The following is a 14,873-nucleotide window of genomic DNA, read 5'->3' as shown; positions in this document are numbered from 1 at the left end:
GGCCTGCAGACACTGTGGAGTGCTGCCTGGCCCACAGATGCCATGGACAACCAACTCAGCAAGGTGACACAACGAAAAAAGAAGGGAAACAAGCAAGAACACAGAAGAGCCCACAGCAAATGGACTCAAAGAGCAGACAGCAAGCAAGCTGCAAGGGGGGAGGGGAAATAAAATAAACACAGACATAGAAGAACGTACAGCAAATGGACACAGAGCAGACAGCACACAAAAAAGCCGCAAGGCCGGGGGTGGGGGGGGGGGCGCGGAATCAGTTATGGTAGGCTGAATGAACCTAATCCCTGGGGCCTGTGACTATGTTACCTAATACAGCAAAAGGTATTTTTCGATGTAATTAAAGTTATGGGCCTTAAAATACAAAGATTATCCTGAGTTACCTGGAAGGGACAAATTTAATCATGGGAGTTCCTAGAAGCAGACCCTTCTCTGGCTGGAGGCCAAGAGATGTGGCAGAAAAGGACATCAGAGAGAATCGAAGCAGGAGAGGGACTCGACCCACCACTGCCAGAGAGGGGCCTTACAGAAAGCTTGAGAAGGAAGGTGGGCAGCTTCCAGGACCAAAGGCCAGCCCCTGGTTGGCAGTCGGCCAGGAAACAAGACCCTCAATCCTACAACTACCAGGAACTGAATTCTACCCACAGCCTGAATGAGCCTGGCAGCAGATTCATCCTCAGAGCCTCCCAAAAGGAGCACAACTCTGCTGACACCTTGACTGCAGCCTGTGGGACTCTAGGAAGTGGACCCAGCTGAGCCACCCTGAAGCCAGACTTCTGACCTCCAGAAACACGAGATGATAAATGTGAATTGTCTTAAGCCTCTAAGTTTGTCATCTTACAGCAGCAATACAAAACTGATACAATCAGCAAGGACGGTGAGGGCAGAGCAAGTCAATCCCTCTGGCCAAAATTTGCTGCTCTGCTTTAGTGGCACCACCCTGCAGTCCAAAACAGATTGGAGATTATTATGGGACAGCACAGAGAGCCACCAGCTGACCTTCATCTTCTCTCTGGTAAAGGCAGGTTCTGAGGGAAAGTCTACGTGCCCAGACATCCAGTTCAGCCAAATCTACTCTGCCACTTAGCCCTGACTTCCCCCTGGAGGTCACTGCCTCAACTGTTCAAATACAGTGAGTCTCCCTTCATAAATAAGTACATTTATCCCAGAGATAGTATTTCAAAGAGCGACCAATCCTTGCACTCACCAGAAAGCCATCAGTTTGAGGACTTCAGTTGAGTCTACTTAGGAGAATATACCTGACAAATAAATGTTGCTCCATGAACGAATAAGTTTTTAAACTAAAAAACTGAAAATGTCCAATGGACATTTTAGTCCCAGAGAACTTTAAAGGATGTGATAAGCTTCTGATATCCAGGGTTAATGTCATGTGTGTTATGAATTAAAGCAAAGCTATAAATAAGAGACCCTGGCACTTTCCGGGCAGGAAACGCAAATTTTCATTGAAATATTCTCCAGGGTCATTTCACTTAGTGTGAACCACATTCCTCACACCAATCTCCAGAAGAAAACTTCCATCTTGCTAGCAATTGCTTTCGGCACATAATTTCTATTACTCCTATCAATTAATGATTAACTTCGGTTGTCCGGAGGTCACTGGGAGAATGAAAGAGACCTAGGAAACAGAGTCAGAATTCCCTTGGCTAAAAAACAGGGAAACACCCACACGCAAAGACTAAGGAGAAATGTTTCAAAACACGCCTCTGCTGCAAAAGAATGCATACTGATGGAACAGTTTCTCTTCCCACTGTGTTGGGCCTGGTAACTGGTTGCTGCTTCTGTTGCAGCTCTTGGCGCAATTAACTGTCCATGAGCAGTGATGTCCCATGTCACACAAACGCTGAAATTTCAAACAAGTGGCAGGAGAAAAAGGCTGCTTAATGTAAACTGAATGTCAATCCTGGTGCCCCTATTAAGGAGTACTAATTTAATCCAATTTCTTTAACTCAATAAATAAGAAATGTTTGGAAGTCATCTCATCCCAATGGGTAATCCCTGCTAAATCATCTTCTGTGGAACAATCCTAACCACTCACTAGATTCTATTTTGAGAGCCCCATTTTGCAATTTTTTGGAGAGGCATCTCTCAGCAGCAGTAGAGGGACAGAAGCAGAACCTGAGATATTCCCGACACCCAAGAGCTGAGCAGGAGGCCCACGGCAGCCACCTCAAGCCACACCTGCTCGTGGGCCAATCACGCATGAGATGGGAGGTAAGGTACCCAACAGCTTTGAAAGTGTATTTCCATGCCCTGTCATGCTTAACCCTCCCAACCAGAGAGATATTTTCAAGTTGAAACGTGGGCTGTTGATTATCAGATAACGAGGACTATACTGTCATACTGTCCTAAGCGTAATACAGACATTACGTGATTAGAAAGATTTGACTGGGCTGTGCACAGAATGGGTGTTTAATGAGTAAACTAAAGGGCAACAGAATGAATGGGCACCAGAATAAATAAATGTGTATGTCTTCTAAAAATGCCCATCTTTCCAAAATCTGAATCGTCCCAGCTGAAAGGTTGAGCATTTTCATCTTGGAGTGAAGTGAATCATAAACAGTGCAAGGAAATGGTCAAGTCTACCACCTTCTACATCACACTATGCAAAAGTTCCAATAGGCTATGAAGTTGGCACAGTAAGCTTATCGATTTAGGCCAGTTCCCTAGAGCTGCAAACAGCCCCGTGGAGAAATACATCTGGCTTAGAATTTTAGAAACATTAAGCAATGCGATCACAGGCCACCAAACCAAGCAGACATTTTTAAGAACTGAAACTGAAAATACTGCCTCTGAGATAAAACAAAAGTAGATTTTAAGCATTAGGTTCTTGAAGCCCTTCACTCTGGCCAGTTCACTGTGAACCCTGCCATGGGGCACTCACAAACCCACACGGACAGTTTCTCTACCACTTTCGTTTCAGGCAGAAGCGGCAGCATTAGAGAGCCAAGCAGGATCCAAGAAGCTCTTGGAGGTCGGTCAAGAGTGTAAAAGCTGGATGTGTTTCTAAAGTCACATTCTAGAGTCTGATCCAGTCAGGAAGTCCAGAAACTGGACTTTCTTGGTCCCGCCTGTCAGCATCAGTCTCTCTGTAAAGAAATCATGCTACACAAACTCCCAGAAGATTCCCATTTCTTCTTATAATAATGGAGATCATCTCTTTTCAGGTACCTCCTTCCTCCACGGCCCTCTCCGTTCCTGGTTTCAAGAGAACCTACTGGCATGATGGGGATATCAAATGGTGCAACCACTAAGGAATTCAATATGGTGGGTTCTCAGAAAGTTAAATATAGGATTACCATATGGCCCAGCAATTCCATTCCTAGGTGTATGCTAAAGATACTGGCTATAAAGACTCAAAACAGATACCCGTACACCACTTCCACAGTTGCATTATTCACAATAACCAAAAGGTAGAAATAACCCAGGTGTCCATTAACAGATGAATGGATAAACAAAATGTGGTACACAAGCACACACATGCAGTGGAATACTAGTCAGCTGGAAGAAGGAATGACATTCTGATACACACTACAACACGGATGAACCTTGAAAATATTATGCCGAGTGAAATAAGCAAGGCACATGAGGACAAACACTATAGGATTTCCCTTATATAAAATATCTAGAAAGAGCAAATTTGTAGGGACAAAAGTAGGTTTAAGTTAGCAGGGGAGAAGGGAAAGGAGAGTTGTTGTTGGGGTGTATAGAGCGTAAATTTTGGAAATTTGTAAATAAAATTAAGTTTTAAAATAATTTAAAAAGAGAACCTACCGGCAAATCAGAGAACTATCTGGTGAGTGGAAAACCAGAACACTGCTATTAAACAATGTTGGTGGAGGGTCATTTCACAAGAACTCTCAGAAAACCCAGAGAAATACGCCTATTCAGGAACTAAAAACATTGCCTGGATGACCAAAATGCAAGAATGTGTGCCTTTTCGCACTGATTGCTTCTGTGAACTACTGTTTCCTAGGCTGATCAAAGTGTTATTGGGACATTTTGTTTTCTTTGAATGTATTTTTGGCATTGATTAAGCTAATTATTGGATGAGTTCCTTTTCAGTTCCAGGGTTTTCCCAATATAGCAGCTTAAAGTGTCTCCTTTCCTGGTGTGCTTTTTTTTTTCTTTTTTTACTTATTAGTAAATTTTAAAAATTTATTAAGAATACATATCCTTCTCCCATTAATAGTTTTGAGGATTTCTTTTTTAAGTCTAGGGACTTTCTTCAAATGAAACATTACTTGGAATTATAATGTAGATGACACAGAAAAGCAGCTCTTCTCTGATTGAAAAAGACACAAGAGACTTGAGGACTGAACTCAGATCCACACCCAGCTCATTGCTGGGAGAGGGCCAAACATTTGAAAGGATAGTCAGAAAACCTCTCGGTTAAATTATGTTAAAAACTCCTGGTCAGCCCTCTGACTCTACAAAAACAAAGTCACGTTGACTAAGGAAAAAATCCACTTCATTCCAAAAGCAATAGCACGCAAAGCTTCTCCAGTCAACTCACTCACCAGGATCGGCTTCAGGATGTCCAAGTTGGAACGAAGTACCCGCTCTGCTGCTTCCAGTTTCTCCTTTGGCAGGCTGCAAAGGTCAGAAACTTCTTGGTCCCCGAGTTGAATCACCTCTTCTAGTTTTGATCCATTGCAGAGATTGGTCAAGTGTAACTGATAGCCATGCAGAAAGACCTGGAAATATTTCACACAAAGGAAGACAAGCAAAACTGCATTATGATGATGGCTAGGAGCTCCTCAAAGCTTTTTATTTTTTTTAAAGATTTATTTCTTTATTTAATCTCCCCCACCCCGTTCCTCCCCATTTTCTGCTCTCTGTGTCCATTCGCTGTGTGTTCTTCTGTGTCTGCTTGTATTCTCATTAGGCAGCTCCAGGAACCGATCCTGGGACCTTCCAGAGTGAGAGAGGTGATTACTCTCTTGCACCACCTCAGCACCCCTGTTCTGATACATCTTTCTATTTTCTCTCCTCTGCATCTCTTGTTGCATCATCTTGCTGTGCCAGCTCTCTGTGCTGGCCAGCATTCCTGCGCAGGATGGCTTTTCCCACGCAAGGTAGCTTTTCCCCCATGAGGCAGCATTCCTACACAGGGCAGCTCTCCTGCACAGGGCCGCACTGCCACATGGACTGGCACTCCGCATGGTCCAGCTTGCCACGTGGGCCAGCTTGCCCTCACCAGGAGACCCTGGGCATCACACCCTGGACCTTCTATATGGTAGATGGGAGCCCAAATGGTTGAGCCACATCCATTTCCCTCAAAGTCTTTTTTTGGGTGCCTTCATCTGAGTATAGCTTTGAGGATTCTGAAGATGGACACCATGCAATAGCATAATGCATCAAAATTATAGAACTTTGGAAATATACAGAACAATGGGACAGGACATTTTAAGCCTGAATGTTATTGTTTGACTCATCATCCCTGGCACTCTTGACCTTTTTGCAAAGGGAAATCCTGCATCCAACTTGTTTTCTCAAAATTCGGATGTATGATTCAGTTAATAGGAATTCAGAGCCTGAACTCCAGGAACCACTTTTATTAGAGAAAAACATACTCAATATTTTATAACTTACGACATCTTAAAATGGGGCTGGGCTAGAGAATGGGGGGAAATTTTTGTATTATTTATTTGTAGGTACTGAAATTTAAGTGATGAGCAAAAATATTTTACAAATTTTAGAATTTGGAACTTTTCGTTTTACTTGCCAGGCCTCTTCTTATCTCAGTGATAGCCCAGTTCTAAGTCATTCTTATCTATTCCTTAAAGCAGACCCACTAGATGGCCTCTCCTTGGTTGTATTTTAATTATCCCCTCTGACCCTAAACAAATTCTGCCTCTTCACACATGTCCATTAGATAGCAAGTTCAGTAATTGGAAAGACCTTACTTATCTTGCTTATTTCGTGTATTCCTAGTATTTTAACATTATAGACAGTGAGTATCTGCTCAATGAATGAATGACTGATGCAAACTCTTATTAATCCAACACTACCTCCCCAGTTAGTTTAAATTAGTGTAGTTTGATCCGTTTGTGACATAACCTAATATGAAGGCTGGACCAAAGGCCTCTTGAGACCCATGCAGCTTTCAAGACTGCAGGCCATCTGGCCTGCTGTGATTTCCATTAAATTTTCAACTCCTGCCAGAAAACCAAGCATCCTTCAGTTTTACTCCATTCTCTAAATAAGTCCTTGCTGCCAGGCAATCAGCCTACCTTTAGCATCTGTGTTTAAGGACAGACAACAGAGGAGAACCACTTCTGTACTTACGACGCTCCTTCTTTCAAACTGATCAGATGTGACAGGTATGAAATTGGCAGGGAGCAGTGGGAATCACACTAAATGCAACTATTTTCAAAAGCCTGCTGCCTGTGGCCCACCCCACAACAAAACGATTGGCAAACACAACGCATATTTCCTAGTTTCATAAGCGTAAGCAATAAGTACATTTTTCTTATTTTAAAAATTCTGGGTTATGTGAAGCAAAGACCTCATTTTCAAGCATAAACATTTCCACATCTGCTTATTGTAAAGACAGGCTAGTCTGTAAATAAGAGACTGGGTTAGGAAGTGGTTTCCCCTTCTGCCAGAGAAGAAACTTGAGAAGCGTCTCTGAAAACCAATAACCATGCAACCTGCTTCTGCTACCCCCTGCACGGGCCCTGTGGGATAACTAACACCACCAGAGGAAGTTTCCTAAGAACCTAAGGTTAAAATTCCAAAGAAGCACTACTATTACCTCCTACTTTCATGAACTAACTTTTAAAAACCATTTTTTCTTATGTGTCCTTCTTGTCTATCTTTATAAGATAAAGATAATTTTTATTTTAATTTAATTTAATTACATCCCCTGCCTTAGATCTTATTTCAACAATAATTCTCAACCCTGGGAGGTGAGGATGGTCAACCACCACACCAAAGAACCGAGAAAGCCTACAGCTGCAAGCAGGAGAATCCCATCCATCAGCCATGTGGAATCTAAGCCTCCTTTCAAGTTAGAGGTGGAGTGGACATCACCATCCCAAGGTCCTCAGGATGGAGAAATAAAATATGGATTGAGTGGACTTGCTGGTATTCTACTACAGAATAACTGTGACTCTAGCAATGGAAGAAAGTATACCATTGATATGGGGACAGTGGTCACGGGAGTTGCTGAGGGCAGGGAGAGGGAAGAAGAGGTATGATATGGGGGAATTTTCAGGACTTGGGAGTTGTCCTGAACAATACTTCAGGGACAGATGCAGGACATTATATATCCTACCATATTCCACTGAATGGACTGGGAGAGAGTGTAAACTACAATGTAAACTATAATCCATGCTGTGTAGCACGGTTCCAAAATGTTTTCATCAAATGCAATGAATGTGCCACACTGATGAAAGAGGTCATTGATGTGGGAGAAGGTGGGGTGGGGAATGAGGGTATATGGGAACCTCTTATATTTTTTAATATAACATTTTGTATGATCTGTGTATCTTTAAAAAAAAAAGATAATAAAAAAATAAATATAATAACAATAATTCTCAACCCTGGTTGCCACCTCCTAAATTGTGACATTCTAAAAAAAAAAAAAAATTTAAATTTCTCTTAACTTGAAACATGACCCTTTAAGGTGAAGTCACCATAAATGCCAACTGACAGGCAACAAATCCGTTTTATACCAAACAGCTGGCCTGCAACGCAAGGCTGCTCACTCCACATTCTCGATGGTTTGGCAGTGGCAGCTTGAGCAGCAAAGTCAAGCAAACAGAAGCTGGATTCAAACGAACCACGTTCTTCCCCAGGGCTGCGAAGACTGGGGCTGATCCGCTCCTTTCCAGGTGCTCATGCAATGCAGAGATCTCTGTGTGCAGAGAAAGGCAGAGGGGACAGCTTACCTTGTAGAGACGGACATCAGCCCCCAGCATTTTGTCCACTGTAGGCCTTGCCAGAGAGAGGTTGTGGTACAGGAATCCAGAGAAGGTTTCATTGTCCACCAGGAAATCCTGGAGCTTCAGGCCTAGCAAGAAATAGGTAGTGTTTTCTGTTCATTTAAGAGATAGCTCAAAAGAAATAGAAAAAAAAAAAAACTGCAAGATGGGGCAGGTGCAGGGAAAAACATAATATTGATTGCCCCATTTTAAACTGAGGCTTGACCACAGGCTTCTGGCTCAAGTGCACAGAGAAGTGAGGTTAGGGGAGGTGTGAAAAGATTGCTTTCTGGAAACATGGTGAGCCGCGCTCGGCGTGGGCGTGTGCTCCCTGACTCAAACAGTGTGTCGGGGCTGCCCAGGCCGGCTGAGACTGGCTTTGCAGCCCATTTCCTCTTGATGGAGAGTCCTGGGTGGTTCTCAAAAGAGCAGGCAGCAGATTTATCTTTCCGAAGGCTGTTAAAACACAGGTTGCCAGGTCCCACCCCCAGAGTTTCCAATTCGGGGGGCCTGGGGTGGTGCCAGAAAATCTGCATTTCTAAAAAGTCCCCAGGTGATACTGCTGGCCTGGGGACCACACTCGGGGACCCCTTGGTGTAGAATATTAAGCTTATCAGAGCACTTTGCACACTTGGTTTCCCTGCCTCCAAAACAAGCGAGGTATGACATGGAGTCCCAAAGCCGTGTCTTTTAAAAAAAAAACACGAAAACACATATTAACAAATCAGCCCTGCAGAAATGACTGGACTGCTAAAGGGCTCCTTAGAAACCCTTTAAGTAATGAGCTCCCCAATCCATCCACACATGCGCTGAGGCAGCGCAGCGAAGCCAAGCGGAGAAAAAGCCCTGCTCTGAAAATCAGCACTCGCATCCAATTTCGGAACCTCGGAGTCTTCACCTCTAAAGTGAGGGGCCTCTGCCGTCCTCTGAAAGGCCCCATTTCACCGGCTGTCCCTCTCCCCCGCCCCGCCCCCACCTCCCCGCAGCCCAAGCCTGCCTCGATAGTCACGTTGAAGCCGGCTCAGTCACCACCCTTCCCGAAGCTGCAAGCTGCGGGCCCAGGCACTCGCCCACCTCTAGAGGGCAAGCCTGGCAAGCCCAAATCCTCTGCCTGAAGAAAAATAAAGCCTGGATTTGAAACGAGGTGAGAGTGCGAGGCTTAAAGAGGACCCGAGTGAAGGCTGGGACTCAGGTGGCCGAGAGCGGCGGTAAGACGGGGGGGAGCGCCCCTGCAGCTCCACGAGGTCTCCCGGTGCTGCCGACCCAGGTCCGCGCCCGCCTGGGACGCTGAATGGGGTCGCATCCCTGGGGAAGCGCCTCCTGCCACGCCTCCTACTCCTGCTGATTCCTCAGGACACCTTCCAGCTGCTGTTCCCAAGCCTGTCCGTTCCCCTCCCCGGAGGCTCCCTGGGATGACCCCTGCCTGCAGCTCCCCACGGCACTTGATGCCATCCTGATGTCCTCAGCTGTTAGCATCCGACTCCCTTCCACAGCAGTCAAGCCTCAGAGCACCCAGGATTCACTTAGGAAGCTGCTAAAATGCAGCCTCGTGGGCTCAGGCTGCAGAGACTCTGAGACAGTCGGTTAAAGTGGGGCATAAGACTCTCCGTGTTAACAAGCACCCCAGGCACGTCCAATCAGGGGCCTGAGGAGCACACTCTAGGGCATGCTGTTTGACTTGCCTATTGCTCCCACTAGACTCTGCCTCTGGGACACAGGGTGCGTCTTTTACCTGCAGATCAGGGCCTGGCACAGATTTACTGCTCAGCGAATGATGGCTGAATAATAAATACGAGGGGACAGGATTAGAGCTGGGAAGATTCTAGATGCATCTGAACAGCATCCTAAGGGATTTCCTTATAGCAGAGCAGCTCGAGGAAGTGCCCAAGAACATCAGGAGATTTCCCGGTCACATCCCCAGAGGAAATAAGGCTTCTAGGGTTTAGAATTGTGTATTCCCAGGGATAGGAAATGACACCTGCTGTGTCCCAGGACCGCTGGGTATTGGATAAACAGCAGGAGGGAAGGGAGGAAAGGTGGCCTCATTTGAGGCCTGGTGTGAAAACCTAGACACTGACTCCCACTGAAAAGTGAAAAAGCTGTTGTTGCCCCTGGCTGTGCCTCAGTTGCCTTATTGGTAAAATAAGGGATAAAAAATGACCTTGGCAGAACAGAATAAGCTGGCCAGGGGGCCACAAACTCCTCCTAAGCAGCCCCAGATGCTGTGCTAGGGGCTTCAGAAGAGCCCCCCACCCGCTCTAGCGCAGGGCTGCAGGCGTGTGGGAGGTGGCGCAGGTCGTACCTGCCATGGGCCGGGGTCACATGGTCACCTTCTCGGGGCCAGCAAGTAAGCTCAGGGTGTTTATAAAGCTCTTCTGTCATGCCACTGGGCTCTGAGGAGGAGAGCAGCTGGAAGTGATCAAACTCCAACGCCTATCGATGAATCCCCTGGACGAGACTCAAGAAGCCAGAGGCTGATTAAACGGTCAGCAACCCTTGGCAGTGCAAGTGCCTAGTGTGGTGGGATCGCTGCTGGGTGGGGAAGCAGCAGGGAAGGCCAAAATCCCCGCCTACAAAATACTTGCCATCTGATCACGGGACATGCTCACATGTGGGCCGGGACTCACACACCACCAGGGACAGCTGCAACCAGCGTGGATATGGGCAGGCATGGAGTGTGGTGCCCCACTTTCAGCCTGGGCAGCCGATGACACTCACCCTGGGAGCTTTAAAAACAACCTCAATGTCCAAGCCACACCCCAGACAACTCATCTGAACTACGGGGGTAGCACCCGGGCATCACTTTTTTTTTTCCAACTTCCCAGGAGATTCCAGCCAAGTTTGACAAACAATGATGTATCAGAAAAACCAGGGGTTTGGGACAGAAAAACCTAAGTTGGATCTGGTCTCTGCTGCATATCAGCTGCACAGCTTTGAGAAAGTCACTTGTCTTCCTGAGCCCAAGTTTTCCAACCCACAAAGCAAAGACAACAGTGACTACCTTTCAAAGACATGAGGTTTCGAGATACTCGGATGTAAAGGGTCAACAGTGAGGAACTGGCACATGGCACGCACTCAGTGAATGGTAATCATGTTCTCCTCATTGACAAGGTTTCTTCACTCAACTTTACCACTGTGCCACAACGGAGGAGAAAGGAAAGATGAGGACACAGCCTTCAGGAAACCCTTAGGGCTGATAAGGGAGCTGACGAAGCAAGTCCATGCAGAACGCACAAGGAGGGATGAGAAAGCCAGAGAATGACAGCTGGGGGAGGCCTGCGACCAAGCTGTGGCCAGTGAGGAGCGGGTAAGTCTCCTTACGATGGCCGGGACCAGGCCAGCGTGTAGTTGTGGTACTTTGCACACAGCAGGGGCTCGATACTTGTTTTTGAATAAATAAAAGAACAAGGAGATAAACGTAGGAAAGGAGAGTCCCCAACCCTAAGAACTGGGAGAAAGAAGAGGAAGGGACATTGTGTGACGCCCAAGCAGGGCGGCTGGGACCCTCTGGTCTCAATCTTCTCCACACAGTCAGCTGGCAGAAAAATGGGTGGAGAAGCCAAGATGATCACGAGAGCCAGATGTCTGAAAGAGCCCTTCTCCCGTCAGACTGGCTAAGTCTTCCTCCTTCATGACATGGCCCATGAGTCAGCTCCTCCAGGAAGCCTGCCCTGGCCTCCCCACCCTCAAGCTGGCTTAGCAGCCCTCCTCTGCAGCCCCGGAGCATCCTACATCTCCCTGACGCGCCACACAGATCAGGCTGCAGCTGCCTGTGCCCACGTCTCTCTCCCCAGAAGAATAGGTGTGTCTGGAGGGCCAGGGCCTTGTAAGTCCAGAGCCCAGCAGTGCCTGGCAAAGAATGAGTGAATGAATGCTCTGATGTACCCTGGGAAGAGGCCAAGTGTAAAGTAGATTCACCTTGCAATGTTTAGGGAAGAGTTGGAGCAGAACATGAACATGAAACCAACCAGGGCAAGATGGCACTAGAGTTCCTCTAAGCCCAATTCAGTCACACCAGCTCAGGTGCTGAGATGTTGAAACTGTGATCTAAGATATGCACGTGTGTGCACGTGTAAGCATATGTGTGTGTGTTATTTACGTATTTGTCTCATTGAGTTCCTGAGTCAGACTGCTCCTGACCCAGACTTACTGGATTCTTGCTGCTGATACTGCCTGTAAGGCAAAGGAGGGGTTGAAACGGACTAATGTGTCTGTTCAGAACCTTCTAGAATAAATAAGTCTAGCATTTTACAGAGAACCAAAGGGAATGATCACGTCTGCAAGGTCTCGGCCGGGATGGGTATAGGTGAAAGATGACCCATAAGCAAGACCAATCATTTGAAGCAAGACTGGGAACATTTTGCGGGGAGGGCAGCCAGCCATTTAACTTTGCCCGACTAGCGAACACGCCCTGGGTTTTTGTATCTGTGAAGCGTGCGTGGGTGAAGAAGATCCCTGAGGTCTTCTCCTTGACACTGAGAGCTCTCCTTTAGGTAAAATGAAGTCAGCCCAGGATCCAGCATCAGGAGGTGAGCATTCCAGGCCCAACTGGGCCTTTTCCTGAGTGGGTTACCCTGAGCCTCAGGTTTGCCCTTTTCTTAATTGCTCCAGCCCTGGCTTCCTATGATGTAAAACAGGGATAACAGCATGCACAGGTCATGGGAAAACCAAAGCCCAAGCGTGTGGCTGTGCTCCTTCAGTGGGAAGGGGCCCGCAAGGGGCCCGCATTTGCATTCAGGGCCAGGAGGGTCCGGAAGGCATGGGCAGAATGTGGGCATGGCGGGTCCCAGCTCCTCGCTGTGTGAAACGTGAATCCCTGCGGCTGGCGGAGAAGGAACTCAGCCGTCCAGGCAGAGGCCCAGAGGGCTCTCCTGCCACTCTCTCTTCCAAGCAAACCGAAATGCTTGGTCCCTGAGCTCCCCTGCCTGGTTTCTGCCTCAAAATGGTGGCCTCTCTGTGTCCCTTTGCTTTGGGTGCAGTGGGGGGGAGGGGGGAAAAAAGGAGCTTGGCGCCTGAGAAGAAAACCGCTGGAATGTGTGCTGAGGGGCTGGAAGAGCAGGAGAGAATCCTCTGCTTCCCCCCCCCCCCCCCCCCCCGGCGGCCAGGTTTCTGACCGAGCAGAGGAAATTCTTCCACCCGCAGGTGGACAGGTGGCATGCGGGAGGCAGCACAGGATGCTCTGCCTGCACTCAGGCGCCCTCTCTAGCTGCCCTGAGCGCAGGCCGGTCTCGCCTTGAGAGCCAAGGAGGTGGAGGGGGTTGGAGAAGGGAGGCGGGAGAAAGGAGGGAGGAGAGAGGAAGGAGGGAAGGGGGAGGAGGGAAGGCAGCAGGAAGGCGGGGGAGGGAAGCCCTCTGCTTGCCGGGCCGCCGCAGCCGCCGCCGGGGTTACTCTCGGTCAGTGCCCTCCAGTCCCCTTCTCCGGTTTCCACATCGCTGTAGTCTCTTTTGTCCAACATGAAAGGGAACCACAGCAGTCAGCTGCCTGTGCAGTGGGCGAAGGCGGCAAATGAGAACAGGGAGGGGAAAAGGAGAGTCACACCAGCCTCGGCGCCCAGATGCTCTTCTTCAAGGGGCGCCCCGGAGGGTCACCAGCCCCTTGATGGGCAAGGGCAGGGACCTTGGGGCCGAATTCTCCTTCGGGGGCTCAGCTCCACCTAAGCTTGTCCTGGCTTCTAAACAGGGCCTGAAAACATATCTCTGCTATAAAAGTGCTTGGGAACAAACATGCTCACGTGTTTTCTGGAGGATTTTCTTGTTCAGTGCAGTTTTGTTTTGTTTTCTTGATGCTGGGGATGGACTTTCTCCTTCCAGGAAAACTGCTGCCTGTCTCAGGGAGAGGACCCAAGACCCTCTGGGAAACCTGCTTGGCGGTGGCTGCTGGGGGGTGGGGACACCCAGCCCTGGGACCTCCCTGCTCTCCATCCAGCCTGGAGAACTTTCCCTCTCTACAGTAAGGGCCCAAGAGGAGTACAGAGATACACCCGAAAGAGCTCAGCTTCCGGGGTGCGACACCCCTGGTTCAAATCTCAGCTCGAGCGTGTATCAGTTGGGTGGCCTTGACTTTCTGCGCCTCCATTTTCTGTAAAAGAGGCGGCTTCCCCGCAGGAGAGTGAGCTAGGAAAGAAGTAATGGCATGAAGTGTGTAGATTACCCCGATTAGTGACACACACATATTGCAAGAGAAAATCCAAGCTGAAAATTAAACCAGTTCATAGTAAATATTGAAAACATGCCTGGTGACAGCCAGGGAAAGCATAATGTTTGGGCTCCTGCCCTGAACCCCTTCAGGCAGGCCCCAGGGAGGGCCAATGGGAGTATTATAACCTTAGGAACCGGATGTTTTTTAAAGTGTTTTACTCGTTCATGCAAACTTGTATTCATTCAACCAACTTTTAAATGGCTACTGGACCCAAAACGCAAGTGCACTGCTTCACAAGAAGTAATGCTTCTCCTTGCACTCCCTGAAGGCAGGAGCCTGTCACACAGGAGGGGCTGGATAAAGAGAGGAGAGGGGACGTGGGCAGAGGGTCAGGGGAGCAGGGCTGTGGGCTGTCAGCCCCCTCTGCGTGACATCTCCTGCAGGTCTCCTGCAGGTGCATCTCCTAAGGCACTAAGCAGCCAAACCCTGTCCTCCTGGGAGGCTGGCGAGGTGGAGGGGTTGTGGGAAGCTCCTGGAATGAAGTCAGCTGGTAGGAACCTGCCTGGCCTCCAGGCCCTGACCAGCCAGAGGGGACTGTGGTCCCAGGGAAAGGGGTGACCTGTTCTGCCTGGCCAGACGCACTCCTGACCCCACCAGGCTGGCTTCGGGGGCCCAGAAGGAAATGGAAGTGAAAAGAAACACTGAGGGGGTAACATGGGACCCACAGAGTTCTGGACAGAGAGCGAGAAAAAGAGAAAGAGAAGAAGAAAGAAG

At 48.2% G+C, this 14,873-nt stretch overlaps 1 protein-coding gene across 5 annotated transcripts in view; it reads right to left on the bottom strand.

The window, feature by feature from the left end:
- ABCA1 (ATP binding cassette subfamily A member 1) overlaps window positions 1-14,873 on the bottom strand; it is a 135,941-nt gene that overhangs the window by 74,206 nt on the left and 46,862 nt on the right. For 4 of the 5 annotated variants that reach the window (XM_058302588.2, XM_058302586.1, XM_012526704.3 and 1 more), the window contains exons 6-7: window positions 7,929-8,050; window positions 4,551-4,727 (exon numbers count right to left, since the gene is read on the bottom strand). In XM_058302588.2, the coding sequence (XP_058158571.1) occupies window positions 4,551-4,727; window positions 7,929-8,050 (299 nt within the window). Of the gene's footprint in view, window positions 1-4,550; window positions 4,728-7,928; window positions 8,051-10,263; window positions 10,286-14,873 lie in introns of those variants that run through there. The other variant, XM_071217088.1, reaches the window with a different exon arrangement.

The sequence above is a fragment of the Dasypus novemcinctus genome, chromosome 8 (assembly GCF_030445035.2).
Source record: "Dasypus novemcinctus isolate mDasNov1 chromosome 8, mDasNov1.1.hap2, whole genome shotgun sequence".
Lineage (NCBI taxonomy): Eukaryota > Metazoa > Chordata > Mammalia > Cingulata > Dasypodidae > Dasypus > Dasypus novemcinctus.
Note: the sequence above shows the minus strand (reverse complement) of the source record. Positions and strands in the feature narration are given on the sequence as shown.